Source organism: Solea senegalensis, linkage group LG15 (assembly GCF_019176455.1).
Source record: "Solea senegalensis isolate Sse05_10M linkage group LG15, IFAPA_SoseM_1, whole genome shotgun sequence".
Classification (NCBI taxonomy): Eukaryota; Metazoa; Chordata; class Actinopteri; order Pleuronectiformes; family Soleidae; genus Solea; species Solea senegalensis.
The window spans coordinates 10,894,881-10,911,332 of record NC_058035.1 but is presented as its reverse complement, the minus strand read 5'-3'; the positions used below and the strand labels follow the sequence as shown (position 1 = coordinate 10,911,332).

General features: G+C 42.2%; 1 protein-coding gene across 2 annotated transcripts in view; it reads right to left on the bottom strand.

The window, feature by feature from the left end:
* ptk7b (protein tyrosine kinase 7b) overlaps positions 1–16,112 on the bottom strand; it is a 67,059-nt gene extending 50,947 nt beyond the window's left edge. For both annotated transcript variants that reach the window (XM_044045971.1, XM_044045972.1), the window contains exon 1: positions 15,436–16,112. In XM_044045971.1, coding sequence (XP_043901906.1) covers positions 15,436–15,553 — 118 coding nt within the window. In that variant the 5' untranslated portion in view covers positions 15,554–16,112. The remainder of the gene's footprint in view (positions 1–15,435) is intronic.
* Between the last annotated feature and the right edge of the window lie 340 nt (positions 16,113–16,452).

The window sequence follows — 16,452 nt, the reverse complement described above, 5'->3', positions numbered from 1 at the left end:
CAAAGGATTCATTGAAAATCAAATCAAAAGCCTCACATTAAATTACTTTAAGCATCTTTGGGAACTGGTCTTCGTCATACCGTTTTAGTTCACAAAATGCTGAAAACAGGCCATTGTTTATGGCACACACTGAGTAGTCTGGCAACACTACATTTAACAAGATCTTAAACAAAACAGCATTTTTGCCAAATAAGAAGCATATGGTTTCAGATTCAATTACAGCCATTTTCGCCCCGGCTCCCTTTTTACAAGAGCCACTTGTTTGCTACACAACTTCTACAGGAATCATCTCCCTCCACGACTCATGGTGACCTCAGGAACTAGCCGCCTAAAAACAGCCCTCATTCATAAAAAACAGACTTTAAAAAAATGGACATCAGACAAACCACACTTTTTCCTTTTGTGGGCATAGAGTGGGTTCCAAAATGATTCCCCCATACTCTACACATATTATCTACACTTGCATGGGTTTTACATGATTTATTTACATGTTCACAAAGAATTATTTACAGCTACAAACTTCAGTTATTGGCAAACATGGATTTCAAAAGCTCAAACTGATTAATGTGTGCCCGTACTTAGAGGCAGGATTAACAAAAAAATGTACACAGTTTCAGAAACATTAAAACCACTGTAAATGTTGGTGGTATTTTAATTATAAAACAGGCAAACAAACTCTTGAAGGGTGTCTTGTAAAAGAATTATAAGCGCAATTTACGATCCTGTAACCACAACGCACTCGCAGAAAGTTTAGACTGATACTGTGGTGACTAAGAGGGAGTCAATACAAAACTTCACATCCTCACATGCTGTAGTGTGTTAAAGGGAAATCCTTCACAAAACATCGTATTATAGAAAACTAGTTAACTAGTTAGACTGTGTTAAAACAATAACACAATCCAAGACATAAAAAAACAATTTACAGACTAAAGGTACTTTGGAAAATGTTTTAAAAGGTGACTTAAAGGTAGACAGTTCTGTACAGTATCTGATGGGTGTGAGTGTGGAGATGGCCAGATTATGGAGGGCTTTGTGTATGAGGTGGAGGACTTTGTACTGGATGCGTTGTGAGATAAGGAGCCAATGGAGGTTCTGGAGGACAGGGGTGATGTGATCTCAAGAGCAGATGTGGATGAGCAGACAGCCACCAGAGTTATGAACATGTTGAGTTTACTGAGAATTTTGGACGAGGAGTCCAAGAGAACGCTTTTGATTTAGTCAAGTCTGGACGAGATGAAAGCTTGGATCTTAACGCAATTTATTTAATCAATCAATTCAATTGTGGAATCATAAATTACAACAGTATTAGATCACATCATCTGGGGTATAGTGGGACAGACACTGGTTGTTTAACATTACCTGATCCATAAAGAAAATCAGATCAGGATCACAGGATCAAGTTGGTGAGTGCAAGGCCCGAGACAGAGTCTGGGTGACTGAAGTAGTCCAAGATGGCAATCCCCTTACTGAATAACAAAGTGGCTAGAGGAAACACAAACACATGCATTTCTCCATTTCTCCTGGAGATATCCATGTGCAGTCCTGTGCTTAATAGAAAGTGCAAACCTTGAGCAAAGCATGTATAATCACCCCTGATCTGTGCACAGCTGGAATGAGTTGTTGCGTTGCATTTCTTCTGTTGTAAATCTGTTCAAAATCTTTTGAAGTGCCTATTGTCGAAAACATAACTTGTCACAGAGCCATTTGTGGAAAGAAAAAAAGTAACTGAGGAAAAAATGAATCCTTGCTGTGACCCTGACCTTTAGTCGTCCATTATACAGTACTTTTAAAGCTGAAGGGGTTCTGCTTGGGAGCTCACACTTCCATCTGTAGTGGCTTGACAACCTGTGCTTCTTCCATTCCACATTAGGTCAATGCTTGTTAGAGTCCATCTGCACTGAAACCTGAGCAGATCTTTGAGGGGACGACCTCAGCTTCTCTTTGACCCTCTAACCTCCCTGCCGCTCTCTTTTATGGTCTGATGTTCTCCAGCTGCCCAAATTGCCCAAACTCTCCTGTCTGAGAATAAAGTCTTCATCTGGACATTTGTAGAGGCAGAGTTAACCACTGTCTGTTTTTTTTGGAACTAACCCACAAACCATGCAGCACGCAGTGTTAATTACATTGACATACAATCTGCGGCCAAATCTACTATTTTGGCTTTCCGGTTTTGTCTAATTACGTTGGGACATCCGCCTCTCCTGAGTTTGAACTCACATGTAAAGCAATACAGTTTTCCAAGTTAAACTCCATTAGGTGTTTATAAAGGCGTGAAGTTTCGGCTTTATTACACTGCCATTCTGAATGTATTCATCGCTAGCCAAGTGTGGTCTCAGCAGACCTACAAACACAGAATAAGTGCACTTGCTCTTCCATAAATAGTTATGCGATATATTCGTATTTCCAAAGTAAACCAACCCGAACAAAAGCACAAAGTCGTGACTTCAGGAAAAACATTGACTTAAAAGAATCCCAAATGGCAACTTCAAAGTTAAAAATTTCTTTAAATAATAACTAACGTCACTGTCAGTCTATGAGTGTTTGCAGGGAAAAGCACGGGGCAAGGGGCCAACAGCTCTGGGAGGATCCACTCTGGTGTATGGCTTTAATACTCTCAGCATATTCTGTGAAGGTCTCACACCATTTCCTTGCACTGGGGAACTCATATTTAATGCCTTTTGAACAGCCTGGTTTGGGAGAGTTAGTACATTGCCAGAAAAAAAGATCAAACAAAAGAAGGAGGGGTGGAGGAAAAGCTGCAGGAAATCCAACTCTTGCTGTTGTAAGAGATGAGAAACATTTGTGCGGTTGTCTCTAAGTAGAAGTGCTTGATTAATTCATGGGAAGCCTCTTTCCCAGGAGATGTTGTCTAGTTTAGCCCAGCTGAAGGAAAATCTGAAGACATGCTTTTCTGTTGTAACTAACTAATAAAGGTGTTTCAATCAAGATGCAGTCATGTTACCACTGCCAGGCATACCTTTTAAATATAAACAAATGACTGTGACATTCAAATCATTACCAAATCAGTTCGCACATTACTGACTGCGTGATCATAAGGCTATACGTTTCTCAGTCAAGTGGTGTTTGGATCACATGTCGCCCAGCAGCTTCATTCCCACACTGCAACGCAGGAAGTGATTCCTTTTATGCCGCGACAGATGCAGGCACCGAGACATTGCACGAGCAAAGTGAGACAGCTGCAAACAGGTTGGAGTCGAAGTGAAAACACAAAGACACACGGCCCATTAAAAGTTGCAGAATTCTACAGCTAATCCCAGTCATCCCAAACCCAGTCATACAGCACTTTGATGGGAAGAATGCGCAACCGGGCTCTGCAGATGTATACGTAAAAATGCTCCCTCATTAGTCCTTCATCATTTTTAAGATGAAGGACTAAACATACCGTAATGTTACATCATTTATGTTCACCAAGACCAGTAGCACGATAATAACATTTGTAAAAGACACTCTGCAGCTTCAACGTTTAAGGGAAAAAATGGCCGTAAAATCACTGAAGTGAGACGCTGCAGCATTTCTTTATTGGGGTGTAATATTGATCACTATTGAATATTTCTCATGGTCAATATCATACATAAAACTTCTTTCTGTTTGATATAATCTGCAGGAAAAGAAAGCAGTGAGGCATATTTGACTGTGGCAAACAGTGTGAACATGACATTTTTAAATAAGGTGCTTGCTGTTGCCATTTCTTTTTTTCCTCTACTAAAAGCATGGGACCATTAATATTGTCCAAAGAGCGTGATGAGAGAATATAAAAGCAGAGGGAGGAAGTGAGCGGTGCACCCAGGGCTCGAGTGTCATCTGACCTCATTTTCAGATGGACCTGGAAGGTTGCGGGGAAGGCAGAGGTGTACCTTTCACTGCAACCCTTTCTTTTCTTCCTCCAGAAATGACAGGAGGGCTCACACAAAGGCAGAGTAAGACGTCTGCCTGGAAACCATCTCCATAGATGAAAGAGTGCCGGTGAAGTCATGGTGCAAAAACGCAATGAGCAGAAATAAGCACAGTTTTCCAGAAGACAGCAAGAGCATCAGCTTTGCTTTGCTGGTTGGTTTCCTGCATTCAGGAAAGGATGACACATACCAGGTCAAATGAATCACTTGGTATAAAAAAAAAATACCAACAGATACAGTGTGTGCCCACAGGTGCATGCGACACACAAATATGCACACAAAAAAGCCTTTCCTGTGAGGCGTCAGTCTGCGTTTACATATTTTTTCTAAATACCAGGGGCACTGAATGACCCGTGTGTTCAGCACCACAGGGCTGCCCCTCATCTGCACCACAGGAAGTCAACAGCCGGCAGCCTTCTGCAGCCGATGACTGCTGTCCAGACCCATGGGGAGACCGCAGCCTTTGCCCTACACACACACAGTGCCGAGATCCCCAGCGACAGTTCAAGGTGAGGAAAGACAGGACTGTGACCATCTGTCTGGGTCCTAACCCGGACGAGGACACAAAGCAGCGTGGAAAGCTCCAACCTGGAAGAGAGGGGACGGTGTAGTAACCCTCATCTCTGACGTATCACCAGGAGGAAACAACCACAACAAAACATCTACTTCCTGTGCAACTACGTCCTGTGAGCAGAGGACCATTGTCAATGGTCAGACACAACACCGGCATTTCTATCCGTTGTCACCTCCACAGTCAAGTACAGGAAACGCTGTCCTGTCCTCCTGAGTCAACGCAGCTGTGTACTTGGGCTGCACCTGCACAGAGCAGCTCATTGTGGTGGTGCTGTGCTATGTACTTTATGTCCTCTGTGGGGATTGAACAATGTGGGGGGTTTTGAGGGCAAATTCTTATATTGTTGACTGAGGCTGGCGATAGCAGATACTGATAACGGTGTCTGGAATTAATGTTTCATTTTCCCAAAAGGACGACTGATGACTTCAAATAATGGCTGCCAGGAATAATTGACTCTAACCACAATAACTGATAAACACCTTTGTATTAATGTGCTGCTGTGAATGTGGCACAATGTAATGTAATATGCTGCAACATGCATTATAGCTGTATCAATTACTAGTATTTATAATTATCCTACCCTCAATAAATTATTTTATTTAGCAATTTTTATAGAACAAAAAAGTATCCGAGTTTAATGTCTGCCATTGTGAAATTATATTGCGTATATAGTGACTTAAATTCTTAATTTTCAGTCATGGGTTTATGTCCAATAAACTGCACTAAACACTTTGAGTGAGTTTTACAAAAACACAGAGAAGCCTCATTCATCAAATCAGCCTACTAATAAACAGCTACAGTACAGGGTGGAAGGACGGAGGAAATAATAATGCAAGACAAACAGGAAGCACCTTCATCTCGCAGGAGTTACTGGATAAACCTGTGACCTCTGGTAACAAAACGTCAGGGATTAAAAAAGGTTAGGGGGTGTTATGGTCAGAGGACATGAGCCAGAGCTTTGGCACAGAGTAAAGAAATGCACTACTTCGTGTCAGTACAGGGTTGACACAAAAACAATTAATTTGGATACACACAAATCATTCCGTTAGTCTGTGATAGAAAATGACTCAACTACAATGGAGCTCCTTTCCCATTCAGAGTATGGCTTCCCAAACACACAGTAAAGAGCTGCAGTTTCACTAAAACCTCTTCATGCACCAGACCTACTCAGTTATTCTGTGCCCGCTGTGCCAATCCTCTGTCAGAGTACAAAAAAAAACTGAAGTCTGGCTTAAAGCGGACTCCGAGGGAGCGTCATACAGAGGGCAGCAAAAAGGAGAACAGGGTTTAAAGAGATCCTATAGTTGGCATCGTTAATGACAGTAGAACAAAAAGTAAAAAGACACTGAGAAGGGTGAAACAGAGTGCGAGGAGAGGAGTAACAGAGAACGGGATTCAGATGAAGCTGAAGAGGCTGGTGCGATTGTTGAAACAAAATTAAAACCGCAGAAACAAACGACGTTGGCTGTGTAATGAGCTTCCCCCTCTGCTGTGGTACGACTAATTCAGAACAATGCTGGACATGGTGTGCTAATGCTGCAATAGAGACGTATAATCATCTGACATGGCTGGGTAACAGACCTCAGGTCATCAGAGGTTTCACTGGGTGATTATGTAGCAAGTAAATTAATCTACCTGAACAAACGACTTCACTGTTTGGAAACGTTTACAGGAGAAACACAGACATGTTACTTACACGACACAATAATAAAAAAGATCGAAGAAAGGCGTTTTCACATCAGCGGAGGGAAAAAAAAAGGTCAACGCATCTCAGCAGTTCTAAAATTTACATTTGTGTGTAAAGAGCAGACACTGTGTTAATGAGAGCATGAATAACACGCTTGTCTAATAAAAATAGCTGCTGGAGCACACATTTAAGTTGTTTACCCATTTTGTTTTTTTTATCTTTTCATTAAAGAGGCATTTTAATCTGCAGTTTATCACAAAGCACCTATTGAAAGAAACTGTAATACACAGTGCTGTGCTTCATGTTGCATGGCACAAAATTAAAGAGGCCAATGAAAGGATGACGACTAAAGCTGAAAAAAGAACAAATTAAAATAATAGGAGAATAGTCGGCGAACTTAAACCTCAAAAAATGGTTAGAAAAATACGCAAAAAAAACACCTAGGCAGAGACCTGGTTAAGGTAAAGAGAAGCTTTTCCACTCAAAGAGTATTGAATGAGTGTAAATCAGTCATTCCCCAAAACTGGGTCAGTCAGGAAATTGTTTTTTGGGCTGCCAAATAAATTTGCAGAATTTTTTCCAGCCTTTTACTGAAGATTTATATCTGCAGAATTCAAATGAATGCTGTGTTCTAAAGAAATACAGGAAAAAAATATATAATATAAAAAATAAAATATATATATATATCTCATGAAGCAATCTGACCCTGTCATAATTTACTACAAATGCAATGGTCTTCCATTTTTGTTTTGTGTCTTAGTGGTTATGCATTGCTTTTCATTGCGAGTAGAAGTGATGTTGTGCGCTTGTATTTCTGTGTTCTACCCCAGTAAGTACACTGGGCACTACAGCAGCTAATTGGGATATGAAAGAATCAGCCAATCAATCGTAGATGATGTAGCCAGTGGTGTTTTTCAGAGCACATACTGTACCACTGTTATGCTTTTCCAGACTCAGTAGAGCTGGCCCCTTGTTGGAAAAAGAAGGGAATCTGCCAATGAATATCTCCGAAACCCATTATGTATGTTCCTCCATTCACCTCTTTCTTAAAAGGAACAAAAATATTGCCGTGAAGGGAAACGTTTCTTTTGTGAGAAGAGTTGAAAGGATACAGTCAGGCACCTCCAGCCCGGGGAGAACATGAGTAGCACTGTGGCACTTGGTTCACATCCAAAATGTATGAGCACCGATTCATAGAAGCCATATAGCTCTAAAAACATTCGCAGACTCTCCACGACCAAAATAAAGTCACCAGCTTCAGTCATACATTATTCTGCTTCCATCACACACTAGTAAATACCAGCTGTGCAGGTGTGGTCAGGTACCAGGACCAGGAGGTTAACACTGTACACGCTACCATGGAGACAGACCTGTCTCTCCTGTGGCCTTTCAGCTCTGCTACAACCCACAAAGGGAAAGGGGAGAAAAAAACAGCCTGACGAGAAGCACTGCCATACCAAACAAGGAGTAAGTCAGCTGGAGGATGCAGTAAATCAGCATAGATACGCAAGAGAACATTTTAACTCCTCAACGAATATATATTCTTACCAAACAACAACTGGGCCCAGAGCACGGTCACTTGTAGCCAGCTGACTCCATTCATTTGCACATCAAACAGATTTGAAGGCCCTTCCCATTAAACACCAGTGGTCTTTTCAGCCTGTTTAAAGCCATCGGTGCGGGTGGGAGGAGCTACGCGCCGATAGAGAGCTGCCTGATGTCACTCTGCCTGTGGCCCGTTGCCATGATGAGTTCATTCTGCCTCAGGACACAAAGAGTTAATGGCTGTTGGGATTATGCAACAGCATGCCAGACGCCTTTCTCCTCTCCTGCCCTCCTTTACTCCCTCACTGCCTTCAGAATGGGCCACCGCCAAACCAGGCATTCCTGCATGTTTCGATCGGACGCATTTGAATGCAGATGCAGCGTCGCACATGCTTCGGCAGTGACGGAAGAAACAAAAGGAGGGTGTTTTTGTTTGGCTCTGAAGGCGAGTTTGCCAGGGCCTCACACCTGCCCTGCAGGGGGAAAGATGTCATAACGATATATAACTGTCAGAGTGGGTTATATCTACACTGTGTAAGACTAGTAAAAACATCTGTATTCATCACTTTAAAAGTGAACATGAAACCATAGGTTATCACTTATACCTGATAAGTGATCCAGCCTATGTTAGATTAGACAGGGTTATGGTTGAAGTCAACACATGTCAGCAGCTGCATCTGATAAAAGAGCAGAGGGAAGTTCTTATCTATTAATTAGATTATAAATCATTACAGATTAGATTATAATTTACAACGTATTTATTAGCTTATAACCTCCCTTTTGTCTGCTAATCATAAAACAGATAGAAACCAATCACTGAGCATGACTCCTTACTACTGAATGAACAAAGATTCTCGACTTGTGCATCTTGCTCCAATTGTATTTAATGTACACATATTATACATATTTCCGTCTCCACAAAAACTGTGGAGCCAGTGACATTATACATTATGGTATTCCACAATGTGAAATTACACATTTTTGTGATTTTCTTTTGCTCACAGAAAATTAATAAAAGCCGCTATGTGCACCATTAACTCAGGTTTTTCCATCCAAAACTGCAATTGAGAAAGTTTCTGGATGACTCCTTTCATACATTTAATACTGATTTATACCTTATTTTCATTTCAAAAATATAAGTGCACTGGAGTGTAGGCACAATATGCATATTAGAGAGACATACTTTAAGTGTTGTTCAATAAATATTTAAGTTTCAACATATCAATCATCATCATTTGTCAATCGTCAGCTGCCCTGATTTTGCTCATATTGATCAAAATCAACACTGCATGTTAGGTAGAAGATATTATTTAGAAAAGGATTCTTAAATTAAATTCCAATGCTCTTCTGGAAGAGAATCTCACTGAGGAAAGGCAGCAAATTATTGGAAAAGCCACTGCACACAAAAGAGAACTTTGACGAGGGCAACACAACAAAGTTAGCAGTACAGTGGGTTGGGGCAGTGGCTAACCACCACCACCACTACCACCAGTCCACCCCCCTCAGTCCAGACAGGAGACAGATCTGTGCAGGCAGGCACCGACTCAATAAACAACAGAGATCCCTCCAGGCAGGACTGGCAACCATGAGGGGCAACAGACCAACCACGACAGGAAAGAAGGAAAGAGAGACAGAGATCTACAAGGGCTGACTTCAATCACAACCACAGGGTCCAACAGCAGAGCCAGCGCAGCCACAAACCCATGAGCCAACACGCATGCACTCCGTCTCACACACATATGCACAGCAGCTCCAGTACATGGGTCATTAGGTGCAGAAATCATCATTTGAAGTGAGTTGCCGATTCTCACAGTCCTTTTGTTTATTTGGCTTCACATGAAGCCAACGGCGACCGCAGAGAAAAGCAGTTATTATGAACTGTGGTTAGTCTTTGGTCCGACCAAAGAACGCTGGGGAAATTCAGCTTTCCTTCACAAATCAGCAGGTATTTTTGGACATTTACAAACCCAATTATTTAATGTCAGAGCCTGCAAGAGTATCGTTGTTGCCAACAGATCGTGTTTTCTTTAATCCCTCCTCCCGGGTAAAGGGAGGCAACCATTGATCCATACCTTCAAACGGTTCCGAATAAACTCATTTTTAGTCAGAAACTAAAAATACAATGAACCATTTCCCCAATTACTCCAGCATGTTATTTTTAATTATTTAAACTTCACTCCTTCTTGCCACATGGACTCATGGTTGAACATGGTACCAAACAAGAACATTGTGTTATTTCACCTCAGGCTCCTGTGCAGCTCATTTCTCCTCTCCTTCTTCAAAGGCTTTTAAAACTGTCAGACCTGGATCATTCTTAAGGTCATGAGCTGGATCATTAAAAATGACAAGGACCCCAAATCTGAGATGCTCGGCAGCCCATGATTGTAATTTCTGAGAGAGTGCAAGAAGATCCTCCCCTGGGAGAAGAGACCTCTATAATGGAGTGAGTGCAAAAGGCACATACCAACTGCCTGAGAAAGATGACTCCCAAGCTCTAAAGGCTTCACCTAAACCTGAGTAAACATTGTCTGATAAATGATCAGAAACAAGAGCCATGGGAGACCTTGAGAAACCCTCCCCCAGTCTCACAACCTGTGCTACTAGTCAAACTTTCTGATGAGAACCAACACAGTGAGAACCAGATCTTATTGTATAACTCAATTTATCAGCCCCTTTCCAGCCCAGTGCTTTGTTTTGTTGTCCGGATCGACTCTTTGTGCACAGCGAGTGTTCGCGATCTGCCCCAGCACATTATAATAACGACCAACATCTCAGCCTCATGTAACAGCAAAGCTCTCAAATGTACTGGAAGTGAAGCACAGCGTCATCAGCCTGAATTACGATACAATCGCAAACCCCGAGATGATGGGGTTCAAGTCGAGGATACTTTCCAGAACTGTTATCTTTTAAAAGGCTAAAATCAGAGAAGTAGATATACAATGTGCACAGATAAAGCTATAAAAACTGCAGTAACAGGGTGCAAACAGGACTGCATATAGAAACATTGACATTTCAGACTGATTGTGTAAATATTGCACAGAGGAAAAACAGAATTTGTGGTATAATTCTCAGTTAGCATATGACATTTGTACTGCTAGTCAATGAATATAAATGAAAGAGATTTCATTTTTGCATTCCTCGGAAAAAATTAATTGAACACACTTGCATTAAAACTGTTTTGTTCACATAACGTGGGACATAAAAAACACCCCATAAATTAGACAGGCTCTATTATAAGGTCATAAAAGTGCAGGATATTCAATAACATCCTTTTGTTTTTGGGCAAATTGAGATGACATAAATCGTTGTTGTTATTGCCGTATAGACCAAACAATTGATTGATTACTGGAGAAAATGATAAGCAGAGAAATGAAAGAAAATAAAGTTGTGACACGGTAGTAGTAAAAGTACAAATGATTACCTCAATGCGAATTCTGTATCTAAGCTTATCGTGGGATGTCACAGAGCTGCAGTAACAGCTAGAACAGATATTAAACCCTGCAGCACTACAGGGAAATAAGATGGTTGTTCATCTCTATATGTTTGTTCTGTAGCCAGCCACCCTGCCTTTCACGCCATGTCAGCGAGGATTGGCTGCGGCTTCCCACGACCTTCATGTGCAGGAAAAAGCGGTAGACGATGAATGAATGACTCGTGTAAAGAAAAAAACAAGACAATGGGGCCCAAACCAGAAATATGAAGTCACATTTGAAGAAACTAAAGTCTTGACATATGATACAACTATATTCTGGGTGTTTAAATAAATCACAGTGGTTTGCTGCCTAGACAGATGTGCATGAAAGATACCAATCTCAAGCTGTGCTCTGGATCATAATCCACTCGGATTTAAATAACGGTACATTTTTCATTCCAGTGATTATGCCACAGCAAAGACCCTAAAACACTGCATGGACCTATAGCAGAAAACTTACACCACACAGTATAGTCCTTTATTCTTCATTCTTTTATCTACTCTGAATCTGAAACTTCAGGGAACCACGGCTGCTGTTTCAGCCCAACAGCCTGCGGGCACAGCAGAGTTAATAATAGCCGAGCTTATGGATTTTTAAATAAAGCAGCAGCAGGTGAACATTTTGACAAAACACCCAGAAAAAAAGGCTCAGAAGGAATCAGCCAAGAGCTGCACTCCAGACCACAAGCTGATATAGAACAAACACAACAGATACGCTTTCAGGACCAACTAAAAATGAGGCTGTGGAACCAATACTTCATAAAATACACATGTTGAGTCCACATTTGTGTACTTCTGGGTATAATTCTGATCATTTAAATAGCAATTGTGTTGCCCAGATTCCATAATTTCCATTGTGGTTTTCTGCTCCTCCAGTTTACTTAGTGGGATGTGGAAGAGAAGACAGAGAGAAGAAAGTCAGATTCACTGAGGCATTTCATCAAGAAATCTGACTACACACTGCTAAATCATGAATTATTGTTTTCTTTTTAAGGGGAATCCAAACAATCGATGCAGTGAGCGTCCTGAAATGCAGATCTTCTCCAGCTGCACCATGAGGGAGCAGCAAGATCAAAGATGAGGGTTTGGGAAGAGTAAGGCATGTGAGGATGTTAAACATTGGAACATCGATCTCAGCTCCTCTGCAACAAACTCTGCTGTAATTTTTCAACAGAGGGAAAGGGTAAAAAAAAGGGTGGAGGCAATAGGCGGGCAAATGAGAGAGATGTTGCGTTAAAATCATGGGCATTAGCTCCATAAGTGGCTTTCATCTGCTCAGAGAGCCACTTTATAGCATGCTGTGGGCGAGCTCTAAATAGAAACAAGGTAGATCCAAGACAGAAGAGCCAAGAGTGGAGGAAAGACGCAGTATGATTACTGTAAAGCTAAATATAAATGTGGAGGCAAAAAGGTAAATATTTGACCACGGCATCCAGACCGTGCAGACGAGACAACCCTCCAGAAACGAGGCGTGTTCGGTGCGGAGAGCTTCATGTGGGCATGAAGCCACAGTGGGAACCGAGTCTCACTCGCTGTCATTTCTGGCTCCTGCCGAGCTTTCACATGTTCAGCGAGCCCCATTAAAAATAGGACATTTTGAAAACACAAGGCCTCAATAGGAGGACAGTACCTGGCTCGCCTTGATTCGTGCATCTTGTAAGCACAAAAACCCCACAGCAGCCTCCGTCTCCCCTGCTGCCAGCACACACAGGACACATTCATCCCATAAGTGGGCACCATGAGGAGATTGGAGGTGGAGCCGACACACTTGAACTTAAAGGAATTTTTCAGCCACTTTGACTGTCACGGCTGTGTTGAAGGCACGGGCAAACACAGCCAGTCCTTCCCTGCGCTTCAGTCTCCATGGGGAGATCAGATAAAAGTGACTGAGTTTTGACATGATGAGCGGTGAGTTAATGAGTATGATCTTTGGCAGGATAAGAGCATTCCTTGAAGAAAACTGGGAGTGTTATGTCCCTGGCTTTCTCCACACTCTGCAGCTGAGGTTATGAACTTTCAAGGGGCTCTGACATTGTGGGAGGGCATTGCGTCATGTCAATTCGTCTTTCTTTTTTTGTTTTGTTCTCGTGTTTCTCCTCTGAGCAACATTCAGGGTGAGGGGAAAAGCACAGCACTGCTCTCCGTCCGTGCATATGAATGGCACTCATAAAAAGGCACCACAAAGCCGGGGCTCGGGGAGGCAAACAGAGTTATGAATATGATAATCAGAAAGTGGCGTACCCAGTGTGTTGAGTGAGGATGGAAGTATCCCCTCGGGAATACATAATGACATGGCAAGGCTGTCTTCACAGTGATGGATGGAAAGCTGCCGTCATGCTGCTCCACACGAGACATTTAAAAGACACCATAAACAGAGGAACGTGCAAGGGGTTGATACATTGGTGGGGCTGGACAATTTAAGGTTTTCAAATCAAACTTCTTCCTCGTTTGAAACAATGCGATAATCAGACAGCAAAGGCTACAATTTAACGCTCATAACACTCACGGAAGTGTAAATGACACCCGTTGGACATAATTCATATCTTCATGTCTTCAAACTTGTATAGGCAGAGAGATGATGTTGTGTGTGATGACTTAAATAAATTAAATGGCCTATCAAATCGCAAGTAGATATTTTTCTTGCTGGTCATATTCTTCAGGTATAAAAAAGATGAATCTAAACTGTTTCATCAACATGAGGAATAAACATATCGCAAATCACTGATGTGTTCACTCTGTCAATGAACACTTAGTGCTCGCGTGGCACAGATCTGTGCCGCGGGCACACCCATGGTAAATTGCCGTGGGAATAATACACAACTTCATATATGGACATCCTGGGGGTGTGTTTATAGGTCACACATTCAGGCTTTATTTTCATCTTCTTATGTGTGAGTCAAAAGTCAAAGTTATGATTAATTTCATATCGCATTTTTAGTAGCAACAATCACAAAATAGACCGCTTTTCTTCTATTTTTTTGTTCTTAAAAACGAGCCATGGGCACTGTGACACATTTCCACATTTTAAAAATTCAATCTGATTTTAAACATCTTGAGTACTTCTTGCACAGATGTGTTTATATAGTTGGTGAAAATTAAAAAAAGATTTCATCAGATTGCCTGTGTTGTGCTATATGGCACATTCTTGTAGCCGTCTGTATATAATGTACATTTCAACATAGTAATGGAAGCCAGACGCCAAAATGCTCTGTGTTCTAAGGGTTAAGTCAGTTAAGCTGAGATACATAGATAGTGTTTAGTACAGTCTGTGATGATGCGTCATCATTGTTTTAAACCTATAACAAAGTAAATTTGTCAGACTCAAGCTTGACTTGTGTGGCAACTCAAACCACAATCACAGCATGTCAGAAAAACTGCAATTAGACATTTCACCAAAATCAAACAGTACTAGTCTGTGTCCATGTTAGCAGCAAACCCAGAGCCACAAAACACACTAAGTCTTATGCTGCTTGGCAGTACACAACAACATTATCACATATCTTCCTATCATTGCACAGACTGAACATATAGCATTAGTACTTTAGCTGGACGAACTTTTTTTTTGAGTCATTTCGTTGGGGTTGAATGAAATAACAATCTGCCATTTTGAGCAGAGAAGCCATGTAACCAAGAGGCGTGCAGTTGTTGTTTTTCCCCAAAAAACTGCAGTTAATGGGGGGAGGGGAAGGGGGAGAGGTAGGGTCTCCCCCACCACCACCTCCCACTTCCCCCACTGACCCCGAAACAAGATGTACTTTAAATTCCTTCAGTGTTAACTCCATGTGTAAGTGTAACTGCGAGGCAATGAATGAGAACAATGAATGAGCTGTAGACTGCAGTCTCTCTGTGGCTGCTCTCGCCATGCAGGCAATTATACAAAGTCCCTTCATAAAACACAACTTTTTAGAAGAAAACTCACTTTCACAAGATAACAAACCAATTCAAAATATACATTCTGACAAATGTGCGCATCACGTAACGCCTTTAGACTTGATGTCACTGCTATTTCTCTAATACTCAGTGTTGTTTAGAATGTACTGGAGGTGGAGCAGACATTACCGGACCTTTTTCAGCTCATTTTCGGTGCAGTCTGTGAGTGCTTCAGAGAAGCATGGGGGTCAATGTCGAGCTCCGTTATCAATGACCGACTGTTATTTCAACGTTTTAAATGTTTAACCGCGTCAAGCCAACATAAATAAACAGGACTGTGTGTGTGAGAGATGTACAGTAGTTTATCACCGACCTTGGAGGCAGAAAATACCGACGGCGTACATGGTTTCCACCGGTGGTTTTCTCCTGTTGAGCGCAGCGGGGTTCCTTCTCCTCCGCCGGAGCTCGCTCTCTCCTGGTGGAGGATCCATGAGCGTCCTGCTGCTGCTGCTCCTCCTGCGGCGGCTCCTCGCTGCTGTTGTCCGCTGAGAACAGTTGCACGAAAGCTGGTAACTAGCGCCAAAGAAGTCCGTGCGTCACCGTCCGTTCACAGGAAAACTACCGACGTAACCGGCGCAGGACCCCGGGGAATGAGAGCCAGGCAGCGGGCGGTCAGCAGCTCAACACCTGGTTGTTTCTGCGACAAAAGGGCACGAACATGTGCGGACAGACGCGTCGGTTTAGAGGCCAACAGACACACCGACGGGTGTGTGTGTGTGTGTGTGTGTGTGGTACCGAGTCCCGGTTGAAAGAGAGAAGCGCAGTCGAAAGTTTGAGGCGAAGTTTAAACTTCCATGTGTCTCCCGGGACGGAGGAAATGCGTGGATTTGGTCCGCAAGATGTTCACTACACGCCGATGTGTTTGTTGCCGCCGTGTGTCTGCGTCCAGAGCCGCCGAGCACCGCAACACTTTCGTTCACAACTGCAGGGAGTTTGTTTCTCTCTCGCTCTCTCCCTCTTTCTCCCTCCGCGGTGTTTCCAAGTTCGTTTCCTCCCACTCTCCACGGTGTGATTTTTTTTACACCAGCGTCAACAGCAGCGACATGAAACACGCCACTTCCTGTGAGGTCCTTCAAAATAAAAGCCGTGATCCCCTGCCAGCCACATATAAAAAGCTGTGATTTTCCTACAAAAAAAAAAAACATTGAGCAAGTATCTACATTCATTTTTGCCATTTTATTCTATAATTAACTGTGGAATATAACAACATGCACCACAGCTGTACAAAGACTAATATATTACACTGCAACATGAAGAGATACATGATGAATGAACCCCGGCAAAGGAAAAACTCCTCTAAAATATTATACACTAAATAAATAAAAACAAC